Source organism: Oenanthe melanoleuca, chromosome 6 (assembly GCF_029582105.1).
Source record: "Oenanthe melanoleuca isolate GR-GAL-2019-014 chromosome 6, OMel1.0, whole genome shotgun sequence".
Taxonomy (NCBI): Eukaryota; Metazoa; Chordata; class Aves; order Passeriformes; family Muscicapidae; genus Oenanthe; species Oenanthe melanoleuca.
Window position 1 is genome coordinate 23,111,369 of NC_079340.1, and position 16,491 is coordinate 23,127,859.

Sequence of the window (16,491 nt, forward strand, 5' to 3'; positions counted from 1 at the left end):
CGCGCCGCTTCCGCCCGGCGCCGCGTGCGCCTCCCGCCGCCGGAACCTTCCCCATCCTCATCCCGATCCCGGGAACGCTCCCGGTCCCGATCCCGATCCCCATCCCGGGAACGCTCCCGGTCCCGATTCCCATCCCGGGAACGCTCCCGGTCCCGCGCTCCCCCCTGGCAGCGGCCCCGGGCAGGTAAGACGCCAGCCCTGCCCGCTCCAGCCCTGCCGGCTTTGTTGCCGTCTGTGTTCCTTAGCGAGCCCTGAGGTGAAGCGTACCTTGATGCGCTTTCGCTTTATCATGTGCTTATCATTTAAAGAAGTTTTGTATGTCTGAGTGGTTGCCTCAAGTTTGGCAACATAGGGTTTCAGGGCTATTTTTTGTAGAAGTATTGTTGGCTCATAATAAGCAATGCTTTAAGTAATACTACAAGTGCAATAAGAATATATTACTAGTAACTACTTTTATTTATTATTATTATTATTTATTAGTAATAGTAACAAGTGAATTGTGGTCTAATAAGCAAGGTGTTGTTTATTGATTGAAATAGTAAGGTTAAAAGTCTATTTTATGAACATATACTTATGGTTTAGACAAACAGATAGCAAGATATATTAGTCATAAGTAATTAATTCATAAGTAGCATTCAAAAATAAAATTGCAGGCCAAGCTTATATAGCGTTTTTCTCCTTGATGAAGCTGGTAGATCCAGCCACTGAATATAATAAAGGCTGGTTTAGGAAATATACAGTTAAAGAAATTTTATGAATATATATATGGTGTATCTAGTGCCTTAAAAATTATTACTGTAATACTTCAGTGAAACTGTGCAGTTGTGAAAAGTGTTATGGATGTGCATATTTAGATAGACTATTGCAACACTTCATTGTAGTCAAATGTTAAATCCATTTGCATGTGGGTTCCTGTTTTGTCACTGACTAACTAGAGCAGCTGTCCAAAGTCTTTCTTATTTTGGGGGTAGTTCACTCTTATGTCACCTCAGTATTTGTGAGGTACAAGCACAATAACTGTATGATTAATTTCTGCTTTGTCATTTGTCCCAGGGCCTCCCAGAGTGCAAGCATGGCATCCATGGAAGAAAACTTTCCTCGAGGGGGCATCCAGAAGAAACCTGCAGAGGGAAAAACACCCAAGCCAAAGTTAGAGAGGGACAATTTGTTTGATGTACGTTATTTACATATTCTTGATTAACTTTTCAGAGCTCTTCCAGTGTCAGAATTTGAGGACAACCTTCTCTACCTGTTACTTCTACAGTGAACTACAGAAAGGACTCCCAAAAATTGATGTCTGCTGACATCCACCATCCTCCTGATCTCTGAAAGATCCCTGATATCTGTTACATCTTGAATATGATGACTGAGAACCTGTCAAAATTGTTGACAAAAGAACAGTCAAAATTATTGATCTGGCTGTAGTTTTTAAACTTTGCACAAGCATCTTATCCCAAGGTGCTTCATGATGAGCCTGCTGTTACTGGATACTGGCTAAGTTGTTCTTTCTGTTAGTAGAGTGTGGTGCAGATCTCTTCCACCACTCTTTTCCGTTCCCAAGGTTTAGCTTTATAAATTATCAGCCCAAAGGAGATACTTTGGAACACTTGTATGTAGACAGACAGCAATTAGCAAGATGGTTCTCCTTTTTCATCCAAAGCAGTATTTTATTCATAGCAGCAGAGTTCTGCCATAGTGCAAAGTTTGTTTCTTTATCGACTTCTATTTTGTAACCTTCTGTGCTTTTAATCTGCTTTAGGTTCAGCATGAAGAAAAATCCCAGAAAAGAAAAAGAAGCCAGAAGGATCAAGGAAAGCAGCAGGAAAGCAAGAAAAGGTTCAAGGCAGACAAAGAAGCTGCTGCTAAAGACAATGTTATGAATATTGGACCACTCACAATTGAGGTTGGTGCATAAATGTTTGATTTTGTATGCCTCTCTTTTCTGGGCTACATAAAAATGGCATGTTTTTCCTCCCTAAACCTGCCAAATATATCTGCTTATCCTCTGTTATCATTGACTTTCCAAGATAATCTGTAGCATGCTGTTTTTCCTGCTTTCCCAGGCGCTCAGTGAGGGGATGCTGCTCCTTGGCTGTATAAAAGAGGTCACTGACTATGAGCTCGCCATCAGTTTGCCCAGCGGCCTCTCTGGATTTGTGCCAGTCACGCAGATCAGCGATGCCTACAGCAAACTGCTGACCAAGCAGGTGGCCCAAGGAGAACTCCTGGAGGTGAGACCTGGGACTGGGGCTGTGATTTGTGCTTGGAGCTAGAGAGTGTTGTTAGTACCTCAGAACCAACCCTGAGGTCTTGCTTAGGAGTCGGACATTGACTAACCTTCGTTTGGAACTGGATTTTCCAAGCAAACTTTGTGATTTCCTGGTAACAGCTGACTGCTAGGAAAAAAAAAAATCAGTTACCCTACCTCTCTGGTGTCAGCAGTGCCTAAGTTTTCCCAAGATGTTGCAGAATGTGGGATTAGTACTACCCCTTTTCCCTGCTGAAGGGGGAGGCTGTTGGCTCTGTAGATGTTTCCTCAGCTGCAGTCTCCTGACTCCAACCCACACAGTGTTTTGAAGCAAAGCCTCTCAGTCTTGCTGGCATGACATAGTGTCATCCCTTCCTCTCTGTTAAATTTCCTGCCTGTTACTGTAGTGTTGACAGAGAAACAGGACTTTCCTATGGGATTTTGATTTCAAAATTTGCTTCAATAACAAATTCTAACCTTATATTATTTAGTATTGAAAAAATGGCATGTTTCTCTGTTGATCATGTTGCTGGGCAGGAGTTGAATTCGCTCCCAGACCTGTTTTCTCCAGGGACACTGGTCAGGTGCATCGTGACCAGTGTTGAGAAAAGTGATGATGGACGTCGCAGTGTCAAGTTATCCATTGACCCCAAGAAGGTCAACAAAGGCCTGAACTCTACAGCACTAGCAGCAGGCATGGTAAGTTTTCTGGGTCTGTCACAGCCTCTCTGGGCTCTTGCATTTCAGTTTGTCCTTACATGGAATCAGACCAGAATGTGGAGCTACTCCCACCATGGAAGATACCTGTGAGGAGAGGGTGGGTTTAATTCTTGTCTCCAGGTTGTCATTAATGAAATTAATTCAGGTTATTCTGTTTCAATATGGCCAAGTTATTTAATGATTTCTTTCTTAGTAGATTTCTTTGTTAATTTTTACAGAGAGTAGCATGTAACATGGCTTGCAAAAGTGCTTGGTTGTTTATGATTTGTGTTTTCAGCTGTATGATTGTATGCATCTGCTATTTTTGAGCATTACAATTCTTTTCTTACTAGTTTTGAGCTCCTTATGTGCATAACTGGATAAAGTTAGATTTAAGACCTCACTGCTAGGTGAGCTGTGTAATAAGAAAGATTGTAGTGTTCTTGCTGCTGCTCTGAAAAGCTCAGTTCTCTGTCCATACAAAGCAAGGGAGTACTTGGATGGGGAATCTCTTACCATATCCTCATTCTTTGAGGACCCAGCTGTTTCATTACATTACTGAGTTGCAATGCTTTCCTCCCAACAGCTGCTCTCTGGCTCTGTGATGAGCATGGAAGACCATGGCTACCTCATAGATATTGGTGTCACTGGAACTCATGCTTTCCTGCCCCATCAGAAAGCCAAAACTTACATCAAAGCACTGAAGAAAGGTAAGAAGTATTGCAGGAGGATCTGATGATTTAAAATGGAGGTGGAGAATGACAGGGATTAGAGTTTATTATATCTGTGGTGTTAGTGCACCTTGGTTGGATTGGGTCAAGGTGGAGTCTCTGCAGGTTGCTGCAAAAAGCAGTTTTGTGGCTGGTCTGCAAAAAGCCTTTTTGTTTCAGCCCATGATCTGACAGACTGTGTTCCAGGCCCTGCTGGAGCTAAACTTCACTTAGATCATGAGGGAACTCTGTAAAAGCTTTGGAAAGAGTGGGAGGAAATACTGAGTGTTCTTGGTAGAGGTTTTATGCTGTGACTTGTCTTTGTAGGGCCTGACTTGAAAATAGGTCAGAACCTGAACTGCCTCATTGTGGAAGTGAAGAATGAGGGCAGGGTGGTCTGTTTGTCCATTGACCGATCGGAGGTGGCTGCATCCATTGCCACAGAGCGACAGAACTGGACACTCTCTAATTTATTGCCAGGGCTGGTGGTGAAAGCTCGAGTGCAGAAGGTAAGCTCTGGTTTGGGTTTCTTTTGTTGGGTTTGTTTCTTTTGAGCATTGTTGAGGGCAGGAGAAAGGTGAAGCAGAGATGAGAATTTATGCCCTGGAAAATTTCTGGTTGGTCTCAATTACTCAGCAGTAGCAAACATAATCTGCTAGACACTTTCCTCCACTGCATTCACCTGAGGTCTGATCTCAGTTCTGGCTGTGATTCCCCCGAGTATAAAGGCTTCACACTGAAGCTGGTGATGGAGTTTGATGCAGAACAGGACTCATTTTGTGCTTTCTGGCCTTTACTGCTAAAGTATTCAACATAGCAGTAGTCTTCAGAGTACACACAGCATTATCAAAAAACTAAAGGATTGTTTTTTCAACAGACTGTGTAAAGCAGAATTGTTACCAGTTTTTCTGTCTCTTGTGATGCACTTGTTGATTAACACTGACAGTGCCATTTTTTGAAATGTGTGAATTGCTCTCTGTGCTGCCTGAAAACTGAGTGCAGAATTTTTTGTAATCTTTTCATTCCCCTTCCTAGCTGGCCCCACTTGGGATGAAGCTGACATTTCTGTCTTACTTCACTGGCATTGTGGATTTCATGCACATGGACCCAGAGAAATCCATGAGCTATTCTCAAGATCAAGTGGTAAGGAGAGTGGAGGATGCCTGCAATTGTTATGTTTCGTATCTTTTCCAATATTTCTATGGAATTATCTCTGAAATATTAAGGCTGATAGCTTCTTTCATATCTTTTACTTAAATTACTATTGTGGCTGCTTTAAAGCTGTAAAGAGCTAAGCCATTCCTGGAAGACTTATTTGGGAATCCTGGAGATTTGTAAGGGATAGAAACATGGCTTGTGCATTGATACCAGCCTAGTCTGTAAACAATAGACAAAAGCAAAAGTCCCTCTTTGGTGAAGCTGTTAGAAGCACGTAAAGTCTTAGTAGCAATACTGGAAAATGCTTGTACATGGACAGAGAGTTCAGGTACCAAGCAGAGTGTCTGTGAGCATGAGTGAGGTGCCTTTGTCCTGTTCTGTTTAACGAACACACTGTGTTCCTCACACAGGTGAGGGCCTGTGTGCTGTCTGTGCACCCCACGTCGCGGGCGGTGCGGCTCTCGCTGCTCCCGCCCTTCCTGCACGCGGGGGGAGCCCCCCGGCAGCTCCCCGGGCAGCGCCTGGGGGCAGTGCTGGAGGAGGCCACGGTCAAAGTCTTCTACAAACAGTTTGGGGCTGTCTTTGAGCTGGATGATGGCACTTTTGCATTTGCACGGGTAAGTGCCAGCCTGGCGGGGCAAGTCCTCCATATCTATCTTAGCCTGCTGGGAAAGGGGGCTGGGAGAGGGTTTTGTTTTTTGCCTTTATCCTCTTTGTGAGATAGAACTAAGACAGCATGTGAGGTGTTTGTCAAATCATTGAATTGTTTGAATTGAAATGTTGGAGGGTTGTTGTGGAAGAGCTGATGAGACCTGCATAAAGAGAATGCTAGAGGAACAGATTTGTCAGATGCTACCACTTTAACCTAAGGCTCATATCAGTGCTTCCACTTTCCAAACACTCACTTGTAATTCATTTTTTTCTAGTTGAAACATCTTTCAAAAACCAGAAAATCCTTCAAACCTGGGGCATTTAAGGAAGGCTGCAAACATAAATGTCGGATCATTGACTACAGCCTGATGGATGAGATGTGTATTGTATCTCTGAAGCAGTGAGTATGATAGACTCTTCCAGAAAACTGGTTGAAGAATTAGAAAGGTGTTCAAGAGTGGCAAATATTTTATTGCTTTGCTGGACTTGAACTTGCTATTTGGGGTTTTTGACTTGTATCTATGTTATGGCACATCAGTTGTCTGGGCATCCTGCATGTATTCCCCGTATCTGTGGAATTGGGATGCCATCAGTATTGTTGGTGAGCTGAGGCACAAGGAGGCTAAATTAATAATGGATATTTGGGACAAGTCAGAGATGGAACTGTCTTGTCTTATCCTGGATTTCCTTCAAGAAGACTGACTGGTCTTCTCTTTGTGTCTCTTCTCTAGTCAGATCATTGAAGCAAGGTTTCTGCAATACCAGGATATCCACATGGGTGATGTGGTGCAGGTGAGTTTCTGAAGGACCTGAGCATGTTATAGTTAGAACAGTGATCTTGCCAATATATACTGCTTCTGCCTAGTATATGTGTCCAACTTCTGATCCAGACTAGTGAGATGAAAATGAGAAAAACCTTGTCTTTCAGGACTTGATTAGTGGAATGCAGTACTCTTTCCATTTTGTTCATGTTTTTTTATTCATGATGTGTCTAAGGCAATCAAGTTTTATCTATGGTCAGTAATTTATTTGTGGCCATGAATACATTTTTAGAAAGACACAAGTGAAAGATACTAAAACTTGCCTTGCAGTCAAAGTTCATGTGTGAAGAATCACAATGAGCTGATGGGCAGAAAGTTACTCATTATGATTGTTATGTCTGAGCCATGGATGTATTGGATATATCTCTGGAAACAATTCTAGTTTGCTGGCAGCAGTAGGGATTTTGCAGAAGTAGTCTATGCTTAGAGAAAAGAGGCCATACAACAACTTTATGAAATATAAAAGTCAGATTAGTTGGGTGGAGTGTAGTTTGGTCTAAGATTATTTTTAATAAAAATGTAATTAGGTTTGGTGATTGTAGGTGTTGTGGTGTCTTGGCTGTTTCCTACCTGACCACAGTCTGCTTTTCATGCTGAATTTACCTATTCTTTCCCCTATTTTGGGTTGTAGGGCAAAGTGCTCTCTCTAAAACCCATTGGGATGCAGGTGAAAGTGGCTGATGGGATTAGAGGACTTGTGCCATCCATCCATCTCTCTGATGTGATCCTGAAGCAGCCTGAGAAGAAGTACAACATAGGAGATGAAGTCAAGTGTCGGGTGAGAACTGCCAGACTGGGTCTTCAGCTGCTTTGCACTCTTCTCTTCTGAGTATTTTGCAGCTGGATTGATGAGGCAAGGGCAGACATGCTTTTTGAACCTCTGTACTCCAATCTTGTAGGTGCTAGAGTGCAATCCTGAAGGAAAGAAGCTGATCCTTACTCTAAAGAAAAGTCTCGTCCAATCAAAGCTTCCAATCCTCTCAAATTATGAAGATGCAAAACCAGGGTTGATCACACATGGCTTTGTAGTGTGTGCAAGGGAGTTTGGTTGCATTGTGAAGTTCTACAATGATGTCAAAGGTCTGGTACCCAAGAATGAGCTGGCCTCAGAACCCATATCTTGTCCAGATAAAGTCTTCTATGAAGGCCAGGTAATCAGTGTATCACTCTGCTGTGCTGTGAGTTTGAAAGTGAAAGTGAAAGGGAAGTTTGCAGTTGAGTTGTGGATTTTCCTGGGGAGCCAGCTACACCAGGAGATGTTTGTCCTTTCACTTTATTACTTAGCAGTGCTCCATTTAAACAGGGTAGGCTGTAAAAAGGGCAACTCTTCTTTGGGTATGTCTGACTTGCCTTTGTTTCTAAGCTCTCTGTGTTCTGCAGGAGAACACAGTCATATGGTATGTAACTTAGATCTCAGTAGAAGTCTGGAGTTCAAGGCTGCTGTTTCTCCTAAGGAAGTTAAAACCTACCTACAGAATCATAAGCATGTTTTCTGCCTCAGTGTTACTCTGGTTATCCTGTTGATTTTGAAGTACAGGCACTTTAGGAACTGTTATTTACAGTTCTGGTTTTTGTTGTGGGTGAAGGTATAGAGATCTCAGCCATTTTCATTATTTTTCTGATGCTTTTCTTTGTCTTTAATCCTGTTCTTATTTGTTGGCTGACTTAGGACAAAGGTAATGTTCTAGTCAGAATTTGTGAATTTGGATCTGGAGATCTGGATTTTCTTCTTAACTACAGACTTGCTACATATTTTCACGAGCTCATTTAATTATTATGTACTTCTGTTTTCTATCTGTGTGATCAGAAGGACATTTGTCTGTGGTTGAACCTGTTAAGTTCTAGCCACTGGCCTGCTATCCTCAGGTGTGAGAGAAATGTGTACTGTGTATGTATGTCCCTGTCTTGTTTTGAGGAGGAGAGTCACCTGTACTTAACTTGTGTTTTATACTTTGTTTTTTCCTGCAGGTTCTTAAAGTAATGGTCTTAAAATGTGAGCCTCAGCAGGAAAGGCTCTTGTTGTCCTTCAAATTATCAAGCAAGCCTGGCCCTGAGGACAAGTGGAAATGTACTCCAAAGGAGAAACAGGAAGTGAAATACCAAATAGGAGAGGTATTACATTCAATGGCTGATTCCTTTTTAGCCTTTTCCTACTCATTTTCCATGTGATATGTTATCACTTTGAACAACTTTGCTTTGACAAAGCTGATGCTGATCAGGATCCTGTGTAGTTGGGAGGCAACATCAGATCCCCTGCAGCACATCACATCACATCCCTTGTGCATCAGAAGAGATGACTTCAAAAACACTTGGAATTTTATATCACTGTACTTGTTCTCTTTTCAGATAGTTGATGTGAAAATCCTCAAGAAGAAAGATAATGGGTTAGAAGTTTCCATCTTAGAAGATGAAGATAATGTGATAGCCTGGATCCCTATGCTGCACCTCTCTGACTTTGTTGCTACCTCCAAGCTCCTGTGGCACTGTCTTCAAGAGGGAGATGTCCTGCCCAGAGTTATGTATCTAAGTGACAAGGGAGAGCACATTGTATCCTTTGCCACCTCAACCAGACAAACAAAGTCTGGGGAAGGAGGTATCTCTGAGGATTCCAGAGTATCTGCAACAAACATAAGGTTACTGTAGTTAGTGTGAAGTGGAAGTTTTAATGATACTTCCAAGAGGCATTATAACCTCTGCTAGAAGTGAGGCTCAGCTGGGACTAGAATCTCTTCAGAGCTAGATTGTGAGCTGACTTGTTTTGTCAACCTGCTTCTGGGCTGTTAAACTTATCACAACCTTAGGAAAAATGCTACTGTTTTTATATCAAAAATCTGAACTGAATTGTTAGGAAGTTGATATTTTTGCTACTGTGCAGCATGCATCTTTAATGCTGAGCAGTTTAAGATACATGAGTTACTAAATTTTTGTGTGGGAAGATCAAGACAGAAATTGGAATTACAGCATTTAGAGCTCCTGTACTCTCTAATTTGCAGCAAGTGCTTTAGCCCAATGGTTAGCAGCACTGAGAGATTTACTTGGCATTGTGCTGCATTCATTCATCTTTTCACATTTTTCTTAACTGGTTGTCCAGATCTTGAGTAGAAAGTCTGCAGTGATTTCTGCTGTACAGGAGGAGCAAGTTGTGAGAAGCTTCTCTGAAATCCAGCCTGGCATGCTGTTGACTGGTTATGTGAGGAATGTGATGCCCTTTGGAGTGTTTGTGGAGTTCCCTTTTGGTGTGACAGGACTAGCACCTAAAGTGGTAAGCAATGCCTCCAGTTCAGTAAGCAGCATCTGTATGATCAGGCTGCATGAAACATACTTTTAGCAAAGGTGCAAAGACAAGGAGGGAGCAACTGGGCTGCAGGCCCTGCATTTGCACAGCTTCCTGCTGCAGGGTAGAGGATTTGCCTTTTAAATCACACCCAAAATAAAATTAAGCACTTCATTCAAGTGAGCTTAAGCTTCAACAAGGATTTCATGTGATCTCAGTAATTCATTTTAATTGATGGGTTTTTCTTAGTCTCTGTTAATTTCTCTTATGCATTTACATGAAGTCCTAACTCAAACCCTTCTGAACAGCTCTGTGGGTGGTTGATCAGTACCAGCTGTGCTCAGTAACCTTGCCCTCTGTTTCCTTTGCACAGAGCATGAGTGATAAGTTTGTGACAGACACCAAGGACCACTTTGTGGTGGGACAGACTGTGATTGCAAAGGTGATGAGCATTGATGAGGAGAAGCAGCGTGTGCTCCTCAATCTGAAGGTGTCTGAGTGCAGCTCAGGAGATTCTGCTGCAGAGAGCTTTGCCCTCCTGAATCAATATTTCAAGGAGCTGAAAGGAATCAGGGACTTGTTGAAAAGAGGTAAAAGATCATAAATGTTCTGCAAAAGGATATCAGGTAAAAAAAAGTGGTGCTCTAGAGGAACAAGAAAAGAAAAACATTTAAGTGAAAGAAAGCTCAGTTTAAGCAAAGACTTCACTTCCCAAAGTAGCTCATTAGAAAAAGGATGTGTGTGCAGTGTCTGCCATCAGCAAGAGGTTTTTTGTAAGTACAGCTGGAACAAGCCAAAGAAACTGCTCTTTTCATTGAAGTCTGCTAAGCCTCTTCCATTAATTTTGGGTCAAGTGCTTGTGATAACCCAAACACAGTACTCACATGAGGATGAGTTTGTTCAGATAGATTTACCTACTTGCATTTACAGATCCTCCATCTGATATTCTCTCTCATGCTGGTTTTTTAGTGTTTTTATCAAATTCTGACTTTGTCTTTTTAGATTCCTATATCTAGTACTTTTTAATGTTTCCTGTAATTGTTAAGTGACAGATCTGTTTGTGTTTCTAGTGTTAATCTGTTTTGCTTTCACTGTTTTCCATATGCAATGCTGAGTGCCAGTGTTTGTATAAGATTGGAAAATATTCTCACTCTAAAATTAGAGAAGGGTTTCTACTTTGATTAACTCTGAGAATTTACTTTGTATTTCTACAAATTCAGGAGCCCAGGCTTTGTTTTCCCTTATGAAGGCAGATGAATGCTTCATGTACCACTGAGTAAATGCAAAAGCTTGTCTTTGTTTTGCAAAGAAACTGCATAAGTAAAACTAATTTCCTGTTTTTTCTTCCCTTTATTTAGGAGAGCCCAGCAATTGTGAGTTGGTGCCTGGGAAGAGGGTGCATCTGGTCGTGCAGGATGTGAGGGAGGATGGCTCAGCACTGTTCAGTGGCTGCTCTGCCACAGGCTGGACTGTAACTGCCACCTGCTACCATTTGGGAGGTGAGGGCCTTTGCTTGTGTTGGTTTCAGTCTTGTACTTTGAAACCCCTCCCCAAATGGATTCTGCTGATGAGGAACTATTAGGGAGAAGTCTGATCAGAGTAGGGATGGCCTTGAAGGGTAGTTAAGTTTTCCAATGTCTTGTTGGCCCATTTGTGTGATTTAGAAAATATGATATAAACCTCGCTGTGCCTCTGTTAATCTTGTCTCATATTTTGGGCATCTAGTTTGTGCTCAGAGATCCTTAGTTGAACCATGTTGTATATAGACAAGTATGAATACAAGCTCCACCTTTCTTGGTTTTTTTCTTCTTCCTTTAGGAAGAGCATACTCCAAGGAATATATATCTGAAATTGCTGTCAATTTTTCTTGAAAAATCAATGATGTTAAAATAGGCACGTAATTCAAAAATTAAAGACAGGTGTCATATAGTGCAAAACCAAACATATACTTGCTGAAGTAAAGAATAAACCAGTGAAAGCAAGATAAACCTCTAACTTCAGCAGAAGTAATAACCCCAGCACTTCTGTGTCAGAAGAGTTTTTTTTCCTTAGCAACAGATAGCCTGATGATAGTTTTGTGCAAATATTAGGAAGATCTTTTTCAAAACCTATTTTATCTTGACCTTGTTTTCAGTCAGCCTTGTCTTCATTATTTAAGAGCTGTGTCTTCATAAAATCAACTTAGTTTTTCCGAGAAGGATCAGACCTTTTCCAAATACAAAGATCTTTTTTTTTCCTCATTGCCAGTAATGTTGGAAGAATCTTAAATAGATTTATTGTATGTTTAGTACTAATTTGGGTTCAGGTACAATAGTAATTAAGCAGTCTTTGGTCTTCAGGAATTAAACCATTCCTATTTGTCATGTACCACTATCATAGATGCTCAGAATTCTTCATTGTCATCAGGACATAATCTCCTTGTTCTCATTTGTAGGTAAAAATATTGCTCGTGGTGAGAAAAGGAAGGCGTTGGTTCTTCATGTGGATGCCCTCAAATCTGAGGTGTATGTGTCTCTTCGGGAAGAGCTGCTAGAGCAAAGACCCAGGCGAGTAAGTATGCATTCAGTTTTTGAGTTTGTGTGTTTCTGCTTGTCTGGCAAACTGTAGGTGATGGGTAAATTTCAAGGGGGGCTGTTTCCTCTTTTAGAGCTGTGGGAGGTAGAGTGGAAGGAATCAGAATCCCAGCAGGAGAAGTGACTCTATCTGTCCATTTCTGCCTAGCAGCTCCGGGAGAACTCGCAGCACTCTGCGGTGGTGCAGCACATCACAGAGCACTTTGCCATGGTGTCTCTGCTGCAAACAGCCCAGCTGGCAGCTGTCCCCATCGCCTGCCACTTCAACGACACCTTCCGCTTCGACTCGGAGAAACTGAGCGTGGGACGGACAATCTCTGTCACCCTAAAAGCAGTGAAGAAGAACCACCACGGAGTCCTGCTAGCAGTACAAGGCTCAGCCAAGAAGAATGTGTTTGTAAGGGTGCGGAACGAGTCAGAGACAGCACTAGAGGAGATGCTTCCTGCTCTGAAACACTCACTGTCCACGGGGAACCTTGTTACTGGTACTGTTAAATCTGTCAAACCCACCCACGTCACTGTTGCTATTGATGACAAGCTGATAGGTTCAATCCATGCATCCCGGATTCTGGATGAAGTGCCCATAGGCTCTTTTCCAACTTCTACTCTGAAAACTGGACAGAAAGTGACTGCTCGAGTCATTGGAGGCAGAGATGTGAATACTCACAGGTGGGAAAACATGTACATGGTATTGCTTCTGGAGGGATTCAAAGGATGAAACAGTTGGTGTTACAATTCAGGTTATCTAGGCCCTCTGTCAGCAGATGCTGTTACAGCTGCCTTTGCTGGAGTAGTTGAGGCCTGAGGAAATCTGCTCTTATATTCTATCCCAGATCCAGCTTTCAGTAAACTAGCTTTCTACCTGTGTCACTGTATTGATCTTGAGTATAGATTGCAAGGAAAAAAAGATGTCTAAACTCTTAAGATCCAGTGGAAGCCCTAAATAGAGGCCCCAGGGACTAAATTTGCTGAGGTATTTTGGTTACCCAAATTGCTGCTGAAATAGTAATAGGAAGAACTGGAACTGGAAGGCTCTGGTAGTTTTAGGGGGCTTGCACCTGGTTTTTTTTTTGTCAGTGCAGAGACATTACTTGTGGATGACTGGGGCCTGAGGAGATCATGAGAAACTTGGATCCTTTTCCTCTTTTTTTAGGTGCCTGCCAATCACCCATCCACACTTCAAACAATCCATTCCAGAGCTCAGCATTCGACCAAGGTAAGTGTTGGCCTCTGTGCTGTCTGCACATGCTTTACAGACCTTGTATCCTTGGATGTCCCATCCCTTGTACCTCTCATTCATGAAGGAGCTGGCCATGAGTAAGGACCTCATGTATGCAGTAAGGCAAGGCCTCTTACTCTTTCACACTAACTTGGGTCCTGTAGCTGTGTTAACTACTCTCCTAGCACATGATTTCATTTGAATGTGCTTTTGGCTTTAGGTTCTGCCAATCTGGACTCTGTCACATCTATTCCTATCAGAAAGATTTGCTCTTATGATCAGGGAAGAATTAATTCCTGGCAGAAAAAATGCAGCTCAGAGGTGTGAAAGTAGTACTAGCTTACCACATTCCCCTGGGTTTCTAACTTCCATCTTCATCATTAGGACCAAAACTGTTTTACTGATGTCCTTTCTTTTTTTGCAAACAGTGAAAAAGAAGGGGAATTCACAGCAATGCTGAACCTTAAAGAAGAAAGTTCCCTCAAGGAACTCTACAGTGTTGGGCAGACAGTCACCTGTTTTGTTAAGAAGGTGAGGTCAGAGTCGTCTTAGGAAGTGTGTTGAGGGAGGCAGCAAGTGGGCATGACCTTGGGGGCCTTAGCTCAGACCTAAATACTGAAGACTATGGTCTTCATTAACTGTCAGAGTGGCCCATGGCAGCTGCAGTGTCTTATGGGGAAAGTAGAGGAAACTTGATGGAGTCAGGCTGACTTGTCCTGTTTGACATGGCCTGTTTGTTGCCAGCAGGCTCTAGTAAAATGGCCTTTGAGTATGCTACCAGCACAAAGTGCAGTTGCTGCTGATCCACTGTGTGCACTTGCCTGTGAACCACAGCAGTGTTATGCTTGTAAGAACAGAATCCATTTTTGCTTGGTGCAGAGGCCAAGACTGGACTAGTTCTTTTTAGCCTTAAAAATTAGTGAAAAATTTCTGCTAGGGAAGATTTTTTTTCCCCCAAGGTATCATACTGTCTTCTCTGGTTATTTGGTGTCTTTTTAGTATAACATGCTCAAAAATTGGCTGGAGGTAGAAGTCGGCCCCGACATTCGAGGAAGAGTTCCTCACCTGCTGCTGTCTATGAACACCAAGGTAAGAGGCTGTTACTGTGAGCTACACAGACTTTTTTTCCAGTATGCTTGGCCACAAGTAATGACTGCAGACAATTCTGACATCCATGTGAACTCATAACCCAGTGCTCTTCCCTTTAGGCATTGCTGCCCCTTGCTAACAAGTAAGCACTGTGCCTGTAGCTAGTTTGGCTCAGGATAGCAGAGCCATTTGAAGCAGTGCTGAGCCATCAGTCAACTGCACATCAAAGATGTTTATACAAAGTGTAAAGGTTCATAGGGGAAACATGAGTCAGAGTTGTGCAAAGCTCCTTTTCTGGAAATAAGTGTAAACATGTATTTTATTTCAGGTCTTAAAACATCCAGAAAAGACTTTTAAAAATGGCCAGGCAATATCAGCTACAGTGACTGGAACAGATGCCACTGGAACAAACCTCTGCTTGTCAGTCACAGGTATTGTGGAGCCTTAACAGCAGGACCCCACCACATGTGGTGCTTTACTCAGAGTTGGGTCTGAATTGACCCCTCAGGTGAAGATGTTACACTCCAGAGCCAAGCTGTACCTCCCTGTAGAACAGAGCTAACCCCTGGCACCCTGACTTAGATGTAGCAGCATCTAAGGCAAGCAAGGTCAGACCTCTAGAATAAAGAATCACTTTCCTAGTGTTGCAAGAATAGTGTTTCCTAGTGTTGCCCTTCTCTGAGCCTTTCTGAACATATTCCTTTCTAATCTCAGACATGAGGTGGTACATTTATCAACATTTGTCAGTTACTCTGGATCTTGGAATTGTGCAACTAAGGGACCTTCTCTGGGCTACCAAGGCAAACATAGCTGTGAACAGAGATTGCATAGACTTCACCTTACCAAAAGTTTGTGGCTTTGATATGTGACTAAGCAACTAAAATCAGCTACACTAACTTACTAACCTCTGTTGCTTCATATTTTCAAGTATTATGAAACCCTTTTCCTCCTTCAACTTTTCCAGGAATTCAGTCACTGGAGCAGGGTACCATCACTGTAGGCATGGTAATAAAGGTGACTCCACACACTGGCTTGACCATTGCACTGCCAGGTGGGAAGACTGGCAAAGTCAGCATCTTTCACTTGAATGATACTTACATAGAGGATCCTCTGGGGAACTTCAAAGCTGGCAAGATTGTCAGGTCAGTGATTGTCTTCCTTGCTCATTCAAGTTACAAGGCTTAGAAATATCCTCATTTGGTGACAGGCTTTTCACTGCCTTGAGGTAATGCTAGACTATAAGGTCAATCTGTAGCTAAGAAGTGATGCTGACTTCCATTATATATGTTTGAGTGAAAGTCTTTTATTTTCTATTTATTGAAGAAGCCCCTTTTCAGCTGCCTTTGTGGAGTGTCTTTCTGAGAGTAACTACTCTAATGTGCTGATGGGGCTAAGGGTAGCCAGGTGTCTCAGCTCTGCAGTGGTTCTGTGGGCTGTTTGAGAATTGAGTTGTTTTTACATCTGTAATGCACAAGCAATTGCATTTCCCTGCTTCACATACTTGTTGGGAATGTTGGAGAGTGCAACAGGCCAAGTGATTTCAGGTATAACAATATTTAATTTTTTATACTGGCAGTAGAGACTGAATAAATCAAGTAGACATGTTTCAAAAGTCCTTTATCTAGTTTTATGAATTATTGTGTCATGCTGGTTTGTATTAGACAGAAAGTGCTCCAAGGAACAGTGCTTTGTTCCTTTTTCTGCTCGTGCAAATATTTATTTTCTACCTGTGGCTTTTTTTAGCATGTGAAAAAGCTTTCTGTTTTCTCCCCATCCTCTGCCATGCAGGTGTTACATCCTCTCCAATGAGAATGGTAAAATCCAGTTATCTCTCCGGCAATCCCGGTATGTGTTATCCCTCTAGTCTGTTGATCTCCTACTAGTGAAAAAAATGTTCATGAAATGCAGTTGTTGTTTGTTTGAGAAGATCAGTGAGAAGTGTTAAAAGAACAAGGAATGCATTTTGTAATGAATGATACTTGTTCCTATTTCAGAAAGATTTTTTTCCTGTATATCAGCAAACATTGAAGGGTCTGACACTTAACATAA

The 16,491-nt window shown here is 42.2% G+C and overlaps 1 protein-coding gene across 2 annotated transcripts in view; it reads left to right on the plus strand.

Moving 5' to 3' along the window:
- PDCD11 (programmed cell death 11) overlaps positions 1 to 16,491 on the plus strand; it is a 27,080-nt gene continuing 10,589 nt past the window's right edge. Inside the window, exons 1-26 of one of the 2 annotated variants that reach the window (XM_056494429.1) lie at positions 1 to 184; positions 1,054 to 1,174; positions 1,760 to 1,903; positions 2,064 to 2,231; positions 2,786 to 2,947; positions 3,534 to 3,657; positions 3,985 to 4,166; positions 4,693 to 4,800; positions 5,226 to 5,432; positions 5,742 to 5,866; positions 6,198 to 6,258; positions 6,919 to 7,065; positions 7,187 to 7,438; positions 8,256 to 8,399; positions 8,634 to 8,834; positions 9,379 to 9,549; positions 9,935 to 10,151; positions 10,920 to 11,060; positions 11,996 to 12,111; positions 12,283 to 12,803; positions 13,288 to 13,350; positions 13,782 to 13,884; positions 14,353 to 14,442; positions 14,771 to 14,873; positions 15,407 to 15,584; positions 16,231 to 16,287. In XM_056494429.1, the coding sequence (XP_056350404.1) occupies positions 1,073 to 1,174; positions 1,760 to 1,903; positions 2,064 to 2,231; positions 2,786 to 2,947; positions 3,534 to 3,657; positions 3,985 to 4,166; positions 4,693 to 4,800; positions 5,226 to 5,432; positions 5,742 to 5,866; positions 6,198 to 6,258; positions 6,919 to 7,065; positions 7,187 to 7,438; positions 8,256 to 8,399; positions 8,634 to 8,834; positions 9,379 to 9,549; positions 9,935 to 10,151; positions 10,920 to 11,060; positions 11,996 to 12,111; positions 12,283 to 12,803; positions 13,288 to 13,350; positions 13,782 to 13,884; positions 14,353 to 14,442; positions 14,771 to 14,873; positions 15,407 to 15,584; positions 16,231 to 16,287 (3,887 nt within the window). In that variant the 5' untranslated portion in view covers positions 1 to 184; positions 1,054 to 1,072. The remainder of the gene's footprint in view (positions 185 to 1,053; positions 1,175 to 1,759; positions 1,904 to 2,063; positions 2,232 to 2,785; positions 2,948 to 3,533; positions 3,658 to 3,984; positions 4,167 to 4,692; positions 4,801 to 5,225; positions 5,433 to 5,741; positions 5,867 to 6,197; positions 6,259 to 6,918; positions 7,066 to 7,186; positions 7,439 to 8,255; positions 8,400 to 8,633; positions 8,835 to 9,378; positions 9,550 to 9,934; positions 10,152 to 10,919; positions 11,061 to 11,995; positions 12,112 to 12,282; positions 12,804 to 13,287; positions 13,351 to 13,781; positions 13,885 to 14,352; positions 14,443 to 14,770; positions 14,874 to 15,406; positions 15,585 to 16,230; positions 16,288 to 16,491) is intronic. The other variant, XM_056494431.1, reaches the window with a different exon arrangement.